Here is a 13,795-nt window from a genome sequence, read left to right on the forward strand (position 1 = left end):
AGTGAGTGTGTGACCGAGGGGCCTGCATCTGTGTGCGCGCCACCCGGGCCCGCGTCTGTGTGCGCGCCACCCGGGCCTGCGTCTGTGTGCGCGCCACCCGGGCCCGCGTCTGTGTGCGCCACCCGGGCCTGCGTCTGTGTGCGTGCCACCCGGGCCTGCATCTGTGTGCACGCCACCCGGGCCTGCGTCTGTGTGCGCGCCACCCGGGCCTGCGTCTGTGTGCGCGCCACCCGGGCCTGCGTCTGTGTGCGCGCCACCCGGGCCCGCGTCTGTGTGCGCGCCACCCCGGGCCCGCGTCTGTGTGCGCGCCACCCGGGCCCGCGTCTGTGTGCGCGCCACCCGGGCCTGCGTCTGTGTGCGCGCCACCCGGGCCTGCGTCTGTGTGCGCGCCACCCGGGCCTGCGTCTGTGTGCGCGCCACCCGGGCCCGCGTCTGTGTGCGCGCCACCCGGGCCCGCGTCTGTGTGCGCGCCACCCGGGCCCGCGTCTGTGTGCGCGCCACCCGGGCCCGCGTCTGTGTGCGCGCCACCCGGGCCCGCGTCTGTGTGCGCGCCACCCGGGCCTGCGTCTGTGTGCGCGCCACCCGGGCCTGCGTCTGTGTGCGCGCCCGTCAGGGGCCCCACCTGTCTCTCTCCCCCACGGGACCCTGTTTCTCTGTCTCTCTCTCTCTCTCCCTCAGGACTCTGTCTCTCTCTCTCTCCCTCGGGACTCTGTCTCTCTCTCTCTCTCTCTCCCCCTCGGGACTCTGTCTGTCTCTCCCTCCCCCTCAGGACTCTGTCTCTCTCTCTCTCTCTCTCTCTCCCCCCTTGGGACTGTCTCCCTCTCTCTCTCTCTCTCTCTCTCCCCCTCGGGACTCTGTCTGTCTCTCTCTCCCCCTCGGGACTCTGTCTGTCTCTCTCTCCCCCTCGGGACTCTGTCTGTCTCTCTCTCCCCCTCGGGACTCTCTCTCTGTCTCCCCCTCGGGACTCTCTCTGTCTCCCCCTCGGGACTCTCTCTCTGTCTCCCCCTCGGGACTCTCTCTCTCGCTCCCCCTCGGGACTCTCTCTGTCTCCCCCTCGGGACTCTCTCTGTCTCCCCCTCGGGACTCTCTCTCTGTCTCCCCCTCGGGACTCTCTCTCTCGCTCCCCCTCGGGACTCTCTCTCTCGCTCCCCCTCGGGACTCTCTCTCTCTCTCTGTCTCCCCCTCGGGACTCTCTCTCTCGCTCCCCCTCGGGACTCTCTCTCTCGCTCCCCCTCGGGACTCTCTCTCTGTCTCCCCCTCGGGACTCTCTCTCTCGCTCCCCCTCGGGACTCTCTCTCTCTGTCTCCCCCTCGGGACTCTCTCTCTCGCTCCCCCTCGGGACTCTCTCTCTCTGTCTCCCCCTCGGGACTCTCTCTCTCGCTCCCCCTCGGGACTCTCTCTCTCGCTCCCCCTCGGGACTCTCTCTCTCGCTCCCCCTCGGGACTCTCTCTCTCGCTCCCCCTCGGGACTCTCTCTCTCTGTCTCCCCCTCGGGACTCTCTCTCTCGCTCCCCCTCGGGACTCTCTCTCTCGCTCCCCCTCGGGACTCTCTCTCTCGCTCCCCCTCGGGACTCTCTCTCTCGCTCCCCCTCGGGACTCTCTCTCTCTGTCTCCCCCTCGGGACTCTCTCTCTCTCGCTCCCCCTCGGGACTCTCTCTCTCGCTCCCCCTCGGGACTCTCTCTCTCGCTCCCCCTCGGGACTCTCTCTCTCTGTCTCCCCCTCGGGACTCTCTCTCTCTGTCTCCCCCTCGGGACTCTCTCTCTCTCGCTCCCCCTCGGGACTCTCTCTCTCGCTCCCCCTCGGGACTCTCTCTCTCGCTCCCCCTCGGGACTCTCTCTCTCGCTCCCCCTCGGGACTCTCTCTCTCTCGCTCCCCCTCGGGACTCTGTCTCTCTGTCTCCCCCCTCGGGACTCTCTCTCTCGCTCCCCCTCGGGACTCTCTCTCTCGCTCCCCCTCGGGACTCTCTCTCTCTGTCTCCCCCTCGGGACTCTCTCTCTCGCTCCCCCTCGGGACTCTCTCTCTCGCTCCCCCTCGGGACTCTCTCTCTCGCTCCCCCTCGGGACTCTCTCTCTCGCTCCCCCTCGGGACTCTCTCTCTCTGTCTCCCCCTCGGGACTCTCTCTCTCTGTCTCCCCCTCGGGACTCTCTCTCTCTGTCTCCCCCTCGGGACTCTCTCTCTCTGTCTCCCCCTCGGGACTCTCTCTCTCGCTCCCCCTCGGGACTCTCTCTCTCGCTCCCCCTCGGGACTCTCTCTCTCGCTCCCCCTCGGGACTCTCTCTCTCTGTCTCCCCCTCGGGACTCTCTCTCTCGCTCCCCCTCGGGACTCTCTCTCTCGCTCCCCCTCGGGACTCTCTCTCTCTCTCGCTCCCCCTCGGGACTCTCTCTCTCTGTCTCCCCCTCGGGACTCTCTCTCTCGCTCCCCCTCGGGACTCTCTCTCTCTGTCTCCCCCTCGGGACTCTCTCTCTCGCTCCCCCTCGGGACTCTCTCTCTCGCTCCCCCTCGGGACTCTCTCTCTCGCTCCCCCTCGGGACTCTCTCTCTCTGTCTCCCCCTCGGGACTCTCTCTCTCTGTCTCCCCCTCGGGACTCTCTCTCTCTGTCTCCCCCTCGGGACTCTCTCTCTCGCTCCCCCTCGGGACTCTCTCTCTCGCTCCCCCTCGGGACTCTCTCTCTCTCGCTCCCCCTCGGGACTCTGTCTCTCTGTCTCCCCCCTCGGGACTCTCTCTCTCGCTCCCCCTCGGGACTCTCTCTCTCGCTCCCCCTCGGGACTCTCTCTCTCTGTCTCCCCCTCGGGACTCTCTCTCTCTCTCGCTCCCCCTCGGGACTCTCTCTCTCTCTCGCTCCCCCTCGGGACTCTCTCTCTCGCTCCCCCCTCGGGACTCTCTCTCTCGCTCCCCCTCGGGACTCTCTCTCTCTGTCTCCCCCTCGGGACTCTCTCTCTCGCTCCCCCTCGGGACTCTCTCTCTGTCTCCCCCTCGGGACTCTCTCTCTCGCTCCCCCTCGGGACTCTCTCTCTCTGTCTCCCCCTCGGGACTCTCTCTCTCGCTCCCCCTCGGGACTCTCTCTCTGTCTCCCCCTCGGGACTCTCTCTCTCTGTCTCCCCCTCGGGACTCTCTCTCTCGCTCCCCCTCGGGACTCTGTCTCTCGCTCCCCCTCGGGACTCTCTCTCTCGCTCCCCCTCGGGACTCTCTCTCTCGCTCCCCCTCGGGACTCTCTCTCTCTGTCTCCCCCTCGGGACTCTCTCTCTCTGTCTCCCCCTCGGGACTCTCTCTCTCGCTCCCCCTCGGGACTCTCTCTCTCGCTCCCCCTCGGGACTCTCTCTCTCGCTCCCCCTCGGGACTCTCTCTCTCTGTCTCCCCCTCGGGACTCTCTCTCTGTCTCCCCCTCGGGACTCTCTCTCTCTGTCTCCCCCTCGGGACTCTCTCTCTCGCTCCCCCTCGGGACTCTCTCTCTCTGTCTCCCCCTCGGGACTCTCTCTCTCGCTCCCCCTCGGGACTCTCTCTCTCTGTCTCCCCCTCGGGACTCTCTCTCTGTCTCCCCCTCGGGACTCTCTCTCTGTCTCCCCCTCGGGACTCTCTCTCTCTGTCTCCCCCTCGGGACTCTCTCTCTCGCTCCCCCTCGGGACTCTCTCTCTCGCTCCCCCTCGGGACTCTCTCTCTCGCTCCCCCTCGGGACTCTCTCTCTCTGTCTCCCCCTCGGGACTCTCTCTCTCTGTCTCCCCCTCGGGACTCTCTCTCTCTGTCTCCCCCTCGGGACTCTCTCTCTCTGTCTCCCCCTCGGGACTCTCTCTCTCGCTCCCCCTCGGGACTCTCTCTCTCGCTCCCCCTCGGGACTCTCTCTCTCTGTCTCCCCCTCGGGACACACTCTCTCGCTCCCCGGGACTCTGTCTCGATGTTGCTCTCTGGATCTGCAGGTCTGTGACCGTCTCCTCTGCTTTTCCAGGTTGAGACTGTCGCCCAGCCCCCCTCCCCAGGTGACCGTCTCCAGGACCAGCCGCAGCGTCCACACCTCCCAGACGGCTCAGGGTAAGAAGCGGAGACTGGACGAGCTGGAGAGCGAGGCTTCCAGCAGCAGTAACACCAGCCTGTCTCAGCACGCCACTGCCAAAGGTCGCGTGGTCATCGACTCCATCGACCTCGACGGCAGGTTCGTCCGACTGAAGAACAAATCCAATGAGGTGAGGCTCAATTACGTCGGCCATTTCTCCATTACACCGGGAGCAGGCCCATTCAGCCCCTCTCCAGCCTGTTACACAGCAACAGGAGGAGGCCCATTCAGCCCCTCTCCAGCCTGTTACACAGCAACAGGAGGAGGCCCATTCAGCCCCTCGCCAGCCTGTTACACAGCAACAGGAGGAGGCCCATTCAGCCCCTCTCCAGCCTGTTACACAGCAACAGGAGGAGGCCCATTCTGCCCCTCTCCAGCCTGTTACCCAGGAACAGGAGGAGGCCCATTCAGCCCCTCTCCAGCCTGTTACACAGGAACAGGAGGAGGCCCATTCAGCCCCTCTCCAGTCTGTTACACAGCAACAGGAGGAGGCCCATTCAGCCCCTCTCCAGCCTGTTACACAGGAACAGGAGGAGGCCCATTCAGCCCCTCTCCAGCCTGTTACACAGGAACAGGAGGAGGCCCATTCAGCCCCTCGCCAGCCTGTTACACAGCAACAGGAGGAGGCCCATTCTGCCCCTCTCCAGCCTGTTACCCAGGAACAGGAGGAGGCCCATTCAGCCCCTCTCCAGCCTGTTACACAGGAACAGGAGGAGGCCCATTCAGCCCCTCTCCAGCCTGTTACACAGCAACAGGAGGAGGCCCAAACAGCCCCTCTCCAGCCTGTACAGGAGGAGGCCCATTCAGCCCCTCTCCAGCCTGTTACACAGGAACAGGAGGAGGCCCATTCAGCCCCTCGCCAGCCTGTTACACAGGAACAGGAGGAGGCCCATTCAGCCCCTCTCCAGCCTGTTACACAGGAACAGGAGGAGGCCCATTCAGCCCCTCGCCAGCCTGTTACACAGGAACAGGAGGAGGCCCAAACAGCCCCTCTCCAGCCTGTTACACAGCAACAGGAGGAGGCCCATTCAGCCCCTCTCCAGCCTGTTACACAGGAACAGGAGGAGGCCCATTCAGCCCCTCGCCAGCCTGTTACACAGGAACAGGAGGAGGCCCATTCAGCCCCTCTCCAGCCTGTTACACAGCAACAGGAGGAGGCCCAAACAGCCCCTCGCCAGCCTGTACAGGAGGAGTCCCTTTCAGCCCCTCTCCAGCCTGTTACACAGCAACAGGAGGAGGCCCATTCAGCCCCTCTCCAGCCTGTTACACAGGAACAGGAGGAGGCCCATTCAGCCCCTCTCCAGCCTGTTACACAGCAACAGGACGAGGCCCATTCAGCCCCTCTCCAGCCTGTTACACAGCAACAGGAGGAGGCCCAAACAGCCCCTCTCCAGCCTGTTACACAGCAACAGGAGGAGGCCCATTCAGCCCCTCTCCAGCCTGTTACACAGGAACAGGAGGAGGCCCATTCAGCCCCTCGCCAGCCTGTTACACAGGAACAGGAGGAGGCCCATTCAGCCCCTCTCCAGCCTGTTACACAGGAACAGGAGGAGGCCCATTCAGCCCCTCTCCAGCCTGTTACACAGGAACAGGAGGAGGCCCATTCAGCCCCTCTCCAGCCTGTTACACAGGAACAGGAGGAGGCCCATTCAGCCCCTCTCCAGCCTGTTACACAGCAACAGGAGCAGGCCCATTCAGCCCCTCGCCAGCCTGTTACCCAGGAACAGGAGGAGGCCCATTCAGCCCCTCTCCAGCCTGTTACACAGCAACAGGAGGAGGCCCATTCAGCCCCTCTCCAGCCTGTTACACAGCAACAGGAGGAGGCCCATTCAGCCCCTCTCCAGCCTGTTACACAGCAACAGGAGGAGGCCCATTCAGCCCCTCTCCAGCCTGTTACACAGCAACAGGAGGAGGCCCATTCAGCCCCTCTCCAGCCTGTTACACAGCAACAGGAGGAGGCCCATTCAGCCCCTCTCCAGCCTGTTACACAGCAACAGAAGGCCCATTCAGCTCCTCTCAAGCCTATTCCAACATTCAATGAGATCCTGCCTGATCCTGTATCTTTAACCCACCTCCCCGCCTCGGTCTCCTAACCCTTAGGCGACTGAAGACAGACAAAGCTTTGGAGGAATATCGGGAATGTAGGACCAATCTGAAACGCGCAATAAAGAGGGCTAAAAGGGGCCATGAAATATCTTTAGCAAACAGGGTTAAGGAAAATCCCAAAGTCTTTTATTCGGATATAAGGAGTAAGAGTATAACTAGAGAAAGGATTGGCCCACTCAAAGAGGGAATTTATGCGTGGAGTCAGAGGAAATGGGTGAGATTCTTAATGAGTACTTTGCATCGGTATTCACCAAGGAGAGGGACATGACGGATGTTGAGGCTAGGGATGGATGGTTAAATACTCTAGGTCAAGTCGGCATAAGGAAGGGGGAAGTTTTGGGTATTCTAAAAGGCATTAAGGTGGACAAGTCCCCAGGTCCGGATGGGATCTATCCCAGGTTACTGAGGGAAGCGAGGGACGAAATAGCTGGGGCCTTAACAGATATCTTTGCAGCATCCTGGAGCACGGATGAGGTACCGGAGGACTGGAGAATTGCTAATGTTGTCCCTTTGTTTAAGAAGGGTAGCAGGGATAATCCAGGGAATTAGAGACCTGTGAGCCTGACGTCAGTGGTAGGCAAACTGTCGAGAAGTTACTGAGGGATAGGATCTATTCACATTTGGAAGAAAATAGACTTATCAGTGATAGGCAGCATGGTTTTGTGCAGGGAAGGTCATGTCTTACAAACCCAATAGAATTCTTTGAGGAAGTGACAAAGTTGATTGATGAGGGAAGGGCTGTAGATGTCATATACATGGACTTCAGTAAGGCGTTTGATAAAGTTTCCCATGGCAGGCTGATGGAAAAAGTGAAGTTGTATGGGGTTCAGGGTGTATGAGCTAGATGGATAAAGAACTGGCTGGGCAACAGGAGGCAGAGAGTAGTGGTGGAAGGGAGTGCCTCAAAATGGAGAGCGGTGACTAGTGGTGTTCCACAGGGATCCGTGCTCGGCCCACAGTTGTTTGTGATATACATAAATGATCTGGACGAAGGTATCGGTGGCCTGATTAGCAAGTTTGCAGACGATACTAAGATTGGTGGAGTTTCAGATAGCGAGGAGGACTGTCAGAGAATACAGCAAAATATAGATGGATTGGAGAGTTGGGCAGAGAAATGGCAGATGGAGTTCAATCCAGGCAAATGCGAGGTGATGCATTTTGGAAGATCTAATTCAAGAGCGGACTATACGGTCAATGGAAGAGTCCTGGGGAAAATTGATGTACAGAGAGATCTGGGAGTTCAGGTCCATTGTACCCTGAAGGTGGCAACGCAGGTCGATAGAGTGGTCAAGAAGGCATACAGCATGCTTGCCTTCATCGGACGGGGTATTGAGTACAAGAGTCGGCAGTTCATGTTACAGTTGTATAGGACTTTGGTTAGGCCACATTTGGAATGCAACGTGCAGTTCTGGTCACCACATTACCAGAAGGATGTGGATGCTTTAGAGAGGGTGCAGAGGAGGTTCACCAGGATGTTGCCTGGTATGGAGGGTGCTAGCTATGAAGAAAGGTTGAGTAGATTAGGATTCTTTTCGTTGGAAAGACGGAGGTTGAGGGGGGACCTGATTGAGGTCGACAAAATCATGAGAGGTATGGACAGGGTGGATAGTAACAAGCTTTTTCCAAGAGTGGGGGTGTCAATTACAAGGGGTCACGATTTCAAGGTGAGAGGGGAAAAGTTTAAGAAGGAGATTGCTAAGCCTTTGGCTTTGATCTTGAAGTCATCTTTGTCTACAGGAATAGTGCCAGAAGACTGGAGGATAGCAAATGTTTTCCCCTTGTTCAAGAAGGGGAGTAGAGACAACCCCGGTAACTATAGACCAGTGAGCTTTACTTCTGTTGTGGGCAAAGTCTTGGAAAGGTTTATAAGAGATAGGATGAATAAATCATCTGGAAAGGAATAATTTGATTAGAGATAGTCAACACGGTTTTGTGAAGGGTAGGTCATGCCTCACAAACCTTATTGAGTTCTTTGAGAAGGTGACTGAACAGGTAGACGTGGGTAGAGCAGTTGATGTGGTGTATATGGACTTCAGAAAAGCGTTTGATAAGGTTCCCCACGGTAGGCTACTGCAGAAAATACGGAGGCTGGGGATTGAGGGTGATTTAGCAGTTTGGATCAGAAATTGGCTCACTGAAAGAAGACAGAGGGTGGTGGTTGATGGGAAGTGTTCAGACTGGAGTCCAGTTACTGGTGGTGTACCACAAGGATCTGTTCTGGGGCCACTGCTGTTTGTCATTTTTATAAATGACCTGGAGGGGAGGGCGTAGAAGGATGGGTGAGTAAATTTGCAGATGACACTAAAGTCGGTGGAGTTGTGGACACTGCGGAAGGATGTTGCAAGTTACAGAGGGACACAGATAAGCTGCAGAGCTGGGCTGAGAGGTGGCAAATGGAGTTTAATGCAGAAAAGTGTGAGGTGATTCATTTTGGAAGGAATAACAGGAAGACTGAGTACTGGGCTAATGGTAAAGTTCTTGGAAGTGTGGATGAGCAGAGGGATCTAGGTGTCCATGTACATAGATCCCTGAAAGTTGCCACCCAGGTTGATAGGGTTGTGAAGAAGGCCTATGGAGTGTTGGCCTTTATTGGTAGAGGGATTGAGTTCCGGAGTCAGGAGGTCATGTTGCAGCTGTACAGAACTCTGGTCCGGCCGCATTTGGAATACTGGGCGGGATTCTCCGACCCCCCCGCCGGGTCGGAGAATCGGCGGGGGCGGGAATCGCGCCGCGCCGGTTGGCGGGCCCCCCCCTCGGCGATTCTCCGGCCCGCGATGGGCCGAAGTCCCGCTGCTGGAATGCCTGTCCCGCCGGCGTGGATTAAACCACCTCTCTTCCCGGCGGGACGAGGCTACGCGGGTGGGCTCCGGGGTCCTGGGGGGGTCGCGGGGCGATCTGGCCCCGGGGGGGGGGTGCCCCCACGGTGGCCTGGCCCGTGATTGGGGCCCACTGATCCGCGGGCGGGCCTGTGCCGTGGGGGCACTCTTTCCCTTCCGCCTTCGCCGCGGTCTCCACCATGGCGGAGGCGGAAGAGACTCCCTCCACTGCGCATGCGCGGGAAACTTTCAGCGGCCGCTGATGCTCCCGCGCATGCGCCGCCCGGAGATGTCATTTCCGCGCCAGCTGGTGGGGCGGAAATCAGTCCGGCGCCGGCCTAGCCCCTCAAGGTTAGGGCTCGGCCGGTCAAGGGGCGGAGGATTCCGCCCACTGTGTCCAATTCTGGTCGCCACACTACCAGAAGGATGTGGAGGCTTTGGAGAGGGTGCAGAGGAGGTTTACCAGGAGGTTGCCGGGTCTGGAGGGTGTTAGAGGCTGGATAGACTCGGACTGTTTTCATTAGAAAGACGGAGGTAGAGGGGCGACCGGATAGAGGTCGACAAGATTATGCGGGGCGTGGATAGAGTGGATGGGCAGGCACTCTTTCCCAGGGTGGAGGGGTCAGTCACCAGGGGGCACAGGTTTAAGGTCCGTGGGGCAAAGTTTCGAGGAGATGTGTGAGGCCGGTTTTTTACACAGAGGGTGGTGAGTGTCTGGAACGCGTGGCCAGGGGAGGCTGTGGAAACAGATACATTAACGGTGTTCAAAAGGCATCTTGACAAACACACGGACAGGACGGGTATAGAGGGAGACGGCACAAGGAAGGGCTGAGGGTTTGGGCCAAGGTTGGTATCATGGCCGGGACAGGTTTGGAGGGCCGAAGGGCCTGTCCCTGTGCTGGATTGTTCTGTATTGGAGCCCATGTAGCCACACGACAGAGATCGATGCTTGGAGACGAGGGGGTGGAGAGCGGGCGGGGGATAAAGACGTGTTCTTGAAGGCCAGGAGGCCTGGTGTGGAGAGACAATTCGAGGGAGGAGGAGGAGGCTGTGTGTCCGGGTTTTTTGTTAGTGACACACGGAATTGCGGACTCCGACGCTGATCGCAGCAGCAGGAAATACCTCCCAGAGAGAACTCTCCAGGTCCCTGACTTCAAACTGGGGCCAAATCACACCCTGGCCCAGAGAGGGCAAAGGAAGGTGATGGCACCGGCTTCGATTTCCGCCTCCTGTGGTCACACACCGTACTGCAGTGAGAATTCACCCTCGGGAGAAAATGCCGATCTTTGCGGGGGTGGGGGGGGGGGGGGGGGGGGGCGGGGGTACTGGAATTGCAGTCCAGCCTCTGTAACGGTTACACTTGGTGTTGTTGCAGGACCAGCCAATGGGTAACTGGCAGGTGAAGAGACAGATCGCCAATCGTCCAGCCATAACCTACAAGTTCCCCCCAAAGTTCATCCTTCGATCAGGCTTGGCCGTCACGGTAAGGCGCGCGCCTGGCGCGAGCTCGCTGACCGAGTGGGCGGTTTTCCTTCCCCGATTGTCCGGCCGATGCCGCCTTTTCGGGTTGGCGCACGACACCCGGCCCTGCTGTCGACTCTCGTGGTTCGGGGGGGGGGGCCGGAGCGGGGGGGGGGGGGGGGGGGTGACCGGCCTGTCGGACCTCGCCGAGCTGGGGGGAGGAACCGTTTCCCCGCTGGTGGCCGTGTCGCGGAGGTTCCGCGACGCTCGGAGCCAGTGAGTCTGCCAGGCGTTGGGAAGCCTGCCTCGCCGTGCGCGTGGGAGAGAGGCCGGGATGGAGAGAGAGGCCTCTGGGGGGCTGCTGTCAAGCCCCCAAGGTGTTTAGCTCAGGACGGGAGGTGAAATAGGTCTCGCCCTGATGTCGGGATGGGTTGATGGAGAGACAAGTCACGTCACGTTGCCCAATCGCATTCCTGCGGCTCCAAAGAGCCCAGGTTTCGAGGTTCAGGCCTGTAGTTGTAGGCCGGAGCCTCCCGTCAATTTACCTCCTTTTTCTCGGTCTCTTTTCGAGGGCGAGATAAACAAGACGGTCAATAAAACCCCCTGAAATCCTGGCCTTTCGCAATACTGGCCCAAGTGCACAGGAAGTCGAGGAAGAAAGGGTGAACCTCCCCGTAGGCCTGGAGCCGGGATGTTGTGCCGGAATCCGGGCCCTGCACTCTGGGAGTGAGGTCCAGGCCCTCCGAGAGGGATGCGGTGGGAGATTTACCCAGGACGGGAGCGGGGGTGAGGAAACTTCGGGAGAAACTGGCCTTGTTCTCCTTTGGGGCCAAGAGGGGGAGATTCAATGGAGGTGGTGTTCGGAACCGCAAAGGGGTTTTTGATCGAAGGGTTTGCACTGGGAAGAGGGAGGGTTGCCTGTTCGGGCTTTGGGACCCCAGCAGCCTGGATTTGCTTGTCGTCTGCTCACTCTGACCAACACTGCTCTGAGTTCCGTTATCCGCCTCTTGCAGTCTGACCTCCCCAACTCTTTCCTCCTCTCAGATCTGGGCCTCTGATGCCGGGAGCCCACATAACCCTCCCAGTGACCTCGTGTGGAGGCAGCAGAGGAGCTGGGGGACCGGAGATAACATCAGGACCAGCCTGGTCACCAGCAACAATGAGGTGAGTGTTTCCTTTCTCCCCACTTCACCAACACGGCCCTGGGGGCGAGGGATTGGGTTCAGTGCGTGGCTGGGCGTGCCCGGACCGGGAGCACGCGGTGCCCGCAGGCACCATCGGGACATAACCGTGCCCGGACCGGGAGCTCAGTGCCCGCTGGCACCATCGGGACATAACCGTGCCCGGACCGGGGGCTCGCGGTGCCCGCAGGCACCATCGGGACATAACCGTGCCCGGACCAGGAGCTTGCGGTGCCCGCTGGCAACATCGAGACATAACCGTGCCCGGACCGGGAGCTCACGGTGCCCGCAGGCACCATGGGGACATAACCGTGCCCGGACCGGGAGCTCGCGGTGCCCGCAGGCACCATGGGGACATAACCGTGCCCGGACCGGGGGCTCACGGTGCCCGCTGGCACCATCGGGACATAACCGTGCCCGGACCGGGAGCTCGCGGTGCCCGCTGACACCATCGGGACATAACCGTGCCCGGACCGGGAGCTCGCGGTGCCCGCTGGCACCATCGGGACATAACCGTGCCCGGACCGGGAGCTCAGTGCCCGCTGGCACCATCGGGACATAACCGTGCCCGGACCGGGAGCTCGCGGTGCCCGCTGGCACCATCGGGACATAACCGTGCCCGGACCGGGAGCTCAGTGCCCGCTGGCACCATCGGGACATAACCGTGCCCGGACCGGGAGCTCGCGGTGCCCGCTGGCACCATCGGGACATAACCGTGCCCGGACCGGGGGCTAGCGGTGCCCGCTGGCACCATCGGGACATAACCGTGCCCGGACCGGGAGCTCGCGGTGCCCGCAGGCACCATGGGGACATAACCGTGCCCGGACCGGGAGCTCGCGGTGCCCGCTGGCACCATCGGGACATAACCGTGCCCGGACCGGGAGCACGCGGTGCCCGCAGGCACCATCGGGACATAACCGTGCCCGGACCGGGAGCACGCGGTGCCCGCAGGCACCATGGGGACATAACCGTGCCCGGACCGGGAGCTCACGGTGCCCGCTGGCACCATCGGGACATAACCGTGCCCGGACCGGGAGCACGCGGTGCCCACAGGCACCATGGGGACATAACCGTGCCCGGACCGGGAGCACGCGGTGCCCGCTGGCACCATCGGGACATAACCGTGCCCGGACCGGGGGCTCACGGTGCCCGCTGGCACCATCGGGACATAACCGTGCCCGGACCGGGAGCTCAGTGCCCGCTGGCACGATCGGGACATAACCGTGCCCGGACCGGGGGCTCGCGGTGCCCGCTGGCACCGTCTGGACATAACCGTGCCCGGACCGGGAGCTCAGTGCCCGCTGGCACCATCGGGACATAACGGTGCCCGGACCGGGAGCTCAGTGCCCGCTGGCACCATCGGGACATAACCGTGCCCGGACCGGGAGCTCGCGGTGCCCGCTGGCACCATCGGGACATAACCGTGCCCGGACCGGGGGCTCGCGGTGCCCGCTGGCACCATCGGGACATAACCGTGCCCGGACCGGGAGCTCAGTGCCCGCTGGCACCATCGGGACATAACCGTGCCCGGACCGGGAGCTCGCGGTGCCCGCTGGCACCATCGGGACATAACCGTGCCCGGACCGGGGGCTCGCGGTGCCCGCTGGCACCATCGGGACATAACCGTGCCCGGACCGGGAGCTCAGTGCCCGCTGGCACCATCGGGACATAACCGTGCCCGGACCGGGAGCTCGCGGTGCCTGCTGGCAGCATCGGGACATAACCGTGCCCGGACCGGGAGCTCGCGGTGCCCGCTGGCACCATCGGGACATAACCGTGCCCGGACCGGGGGCTAAGTGCCCGCTGGCACCATCGGGACATAACCGTGCCCGGACCGGGGGCTCGCGGTGCCCGCTGGCACCATCGGGACATAACCGTGCCCGGACTGGGGGCTCGCGGTGCCCGCTGGCACCATCGGGACATAACCGTGCCCGGACCGGGAGCTCGCGGTGCCCGCTGGCACCATGGGGACATAACCGTGCCCGGACCGGGAGCTCAGTGCCCGCTGGCACCATCGGGACATGTCCGTGCCCGGACCGGGGGCTCAGTGCCCGCTGGCACCATCGGGACATAACCGTGCCCGGACCGGGGGCTAGCGGTGCCCGCTGGCACCATGGGGACATAACCGTGCCCGGACCGGGAGCGCGCGGTGCCCGCTGGCACCATCGGGACATAACCGTGCCCGG

General features: G+C 61.7%; 1 protein-coding gene across 1 annotated transcript in view; it reads left to right on the forward strand.

The window, feature by feature from the left end:
• LOC140407316 (lamin-A-like) overlaps positions 1–13,795 on the forward strand; it is a 44,352-nt gene that overhangs the window by 11,703 nt on the left and 18,854 nt on the right. Inside the window, exons 6-8 of the mRNA XM_072494902.1 lie at positions 3,941–4,175; positions 10,343–10,450; positions 11,473–11,592. Coding sequence (XP_072351003.1) covers positions 3,941–4,175; positions 10,343–10,450; positions 11,473–11,592 — 463 coding nt within the window. The remainder of the gene's footprint in view (positions 1–3,940; positions 4,176–10,342; positions 10,451–11,472; positions 11,593–13,795) is intronic.

This window comes from Scyliorhinus torazame, unplaced genomic scaffold (genome assembly GCF_047496885.1).
Source record: "Scyliorhinus torazame isolate Kashiwa2021f unplaced genomic scaffold, sScyTor2.1 scaffold_1451, whole genome shotgun sequence".
In the NCBI taxonomy this organism is placed as follows: Eukaryota; Metazoa; Chordata; class Chondrichthyes; order Carcharhiniformes; family Scyliorhinidae; genus Scyliorhinus; species Scyliorhinus torazame.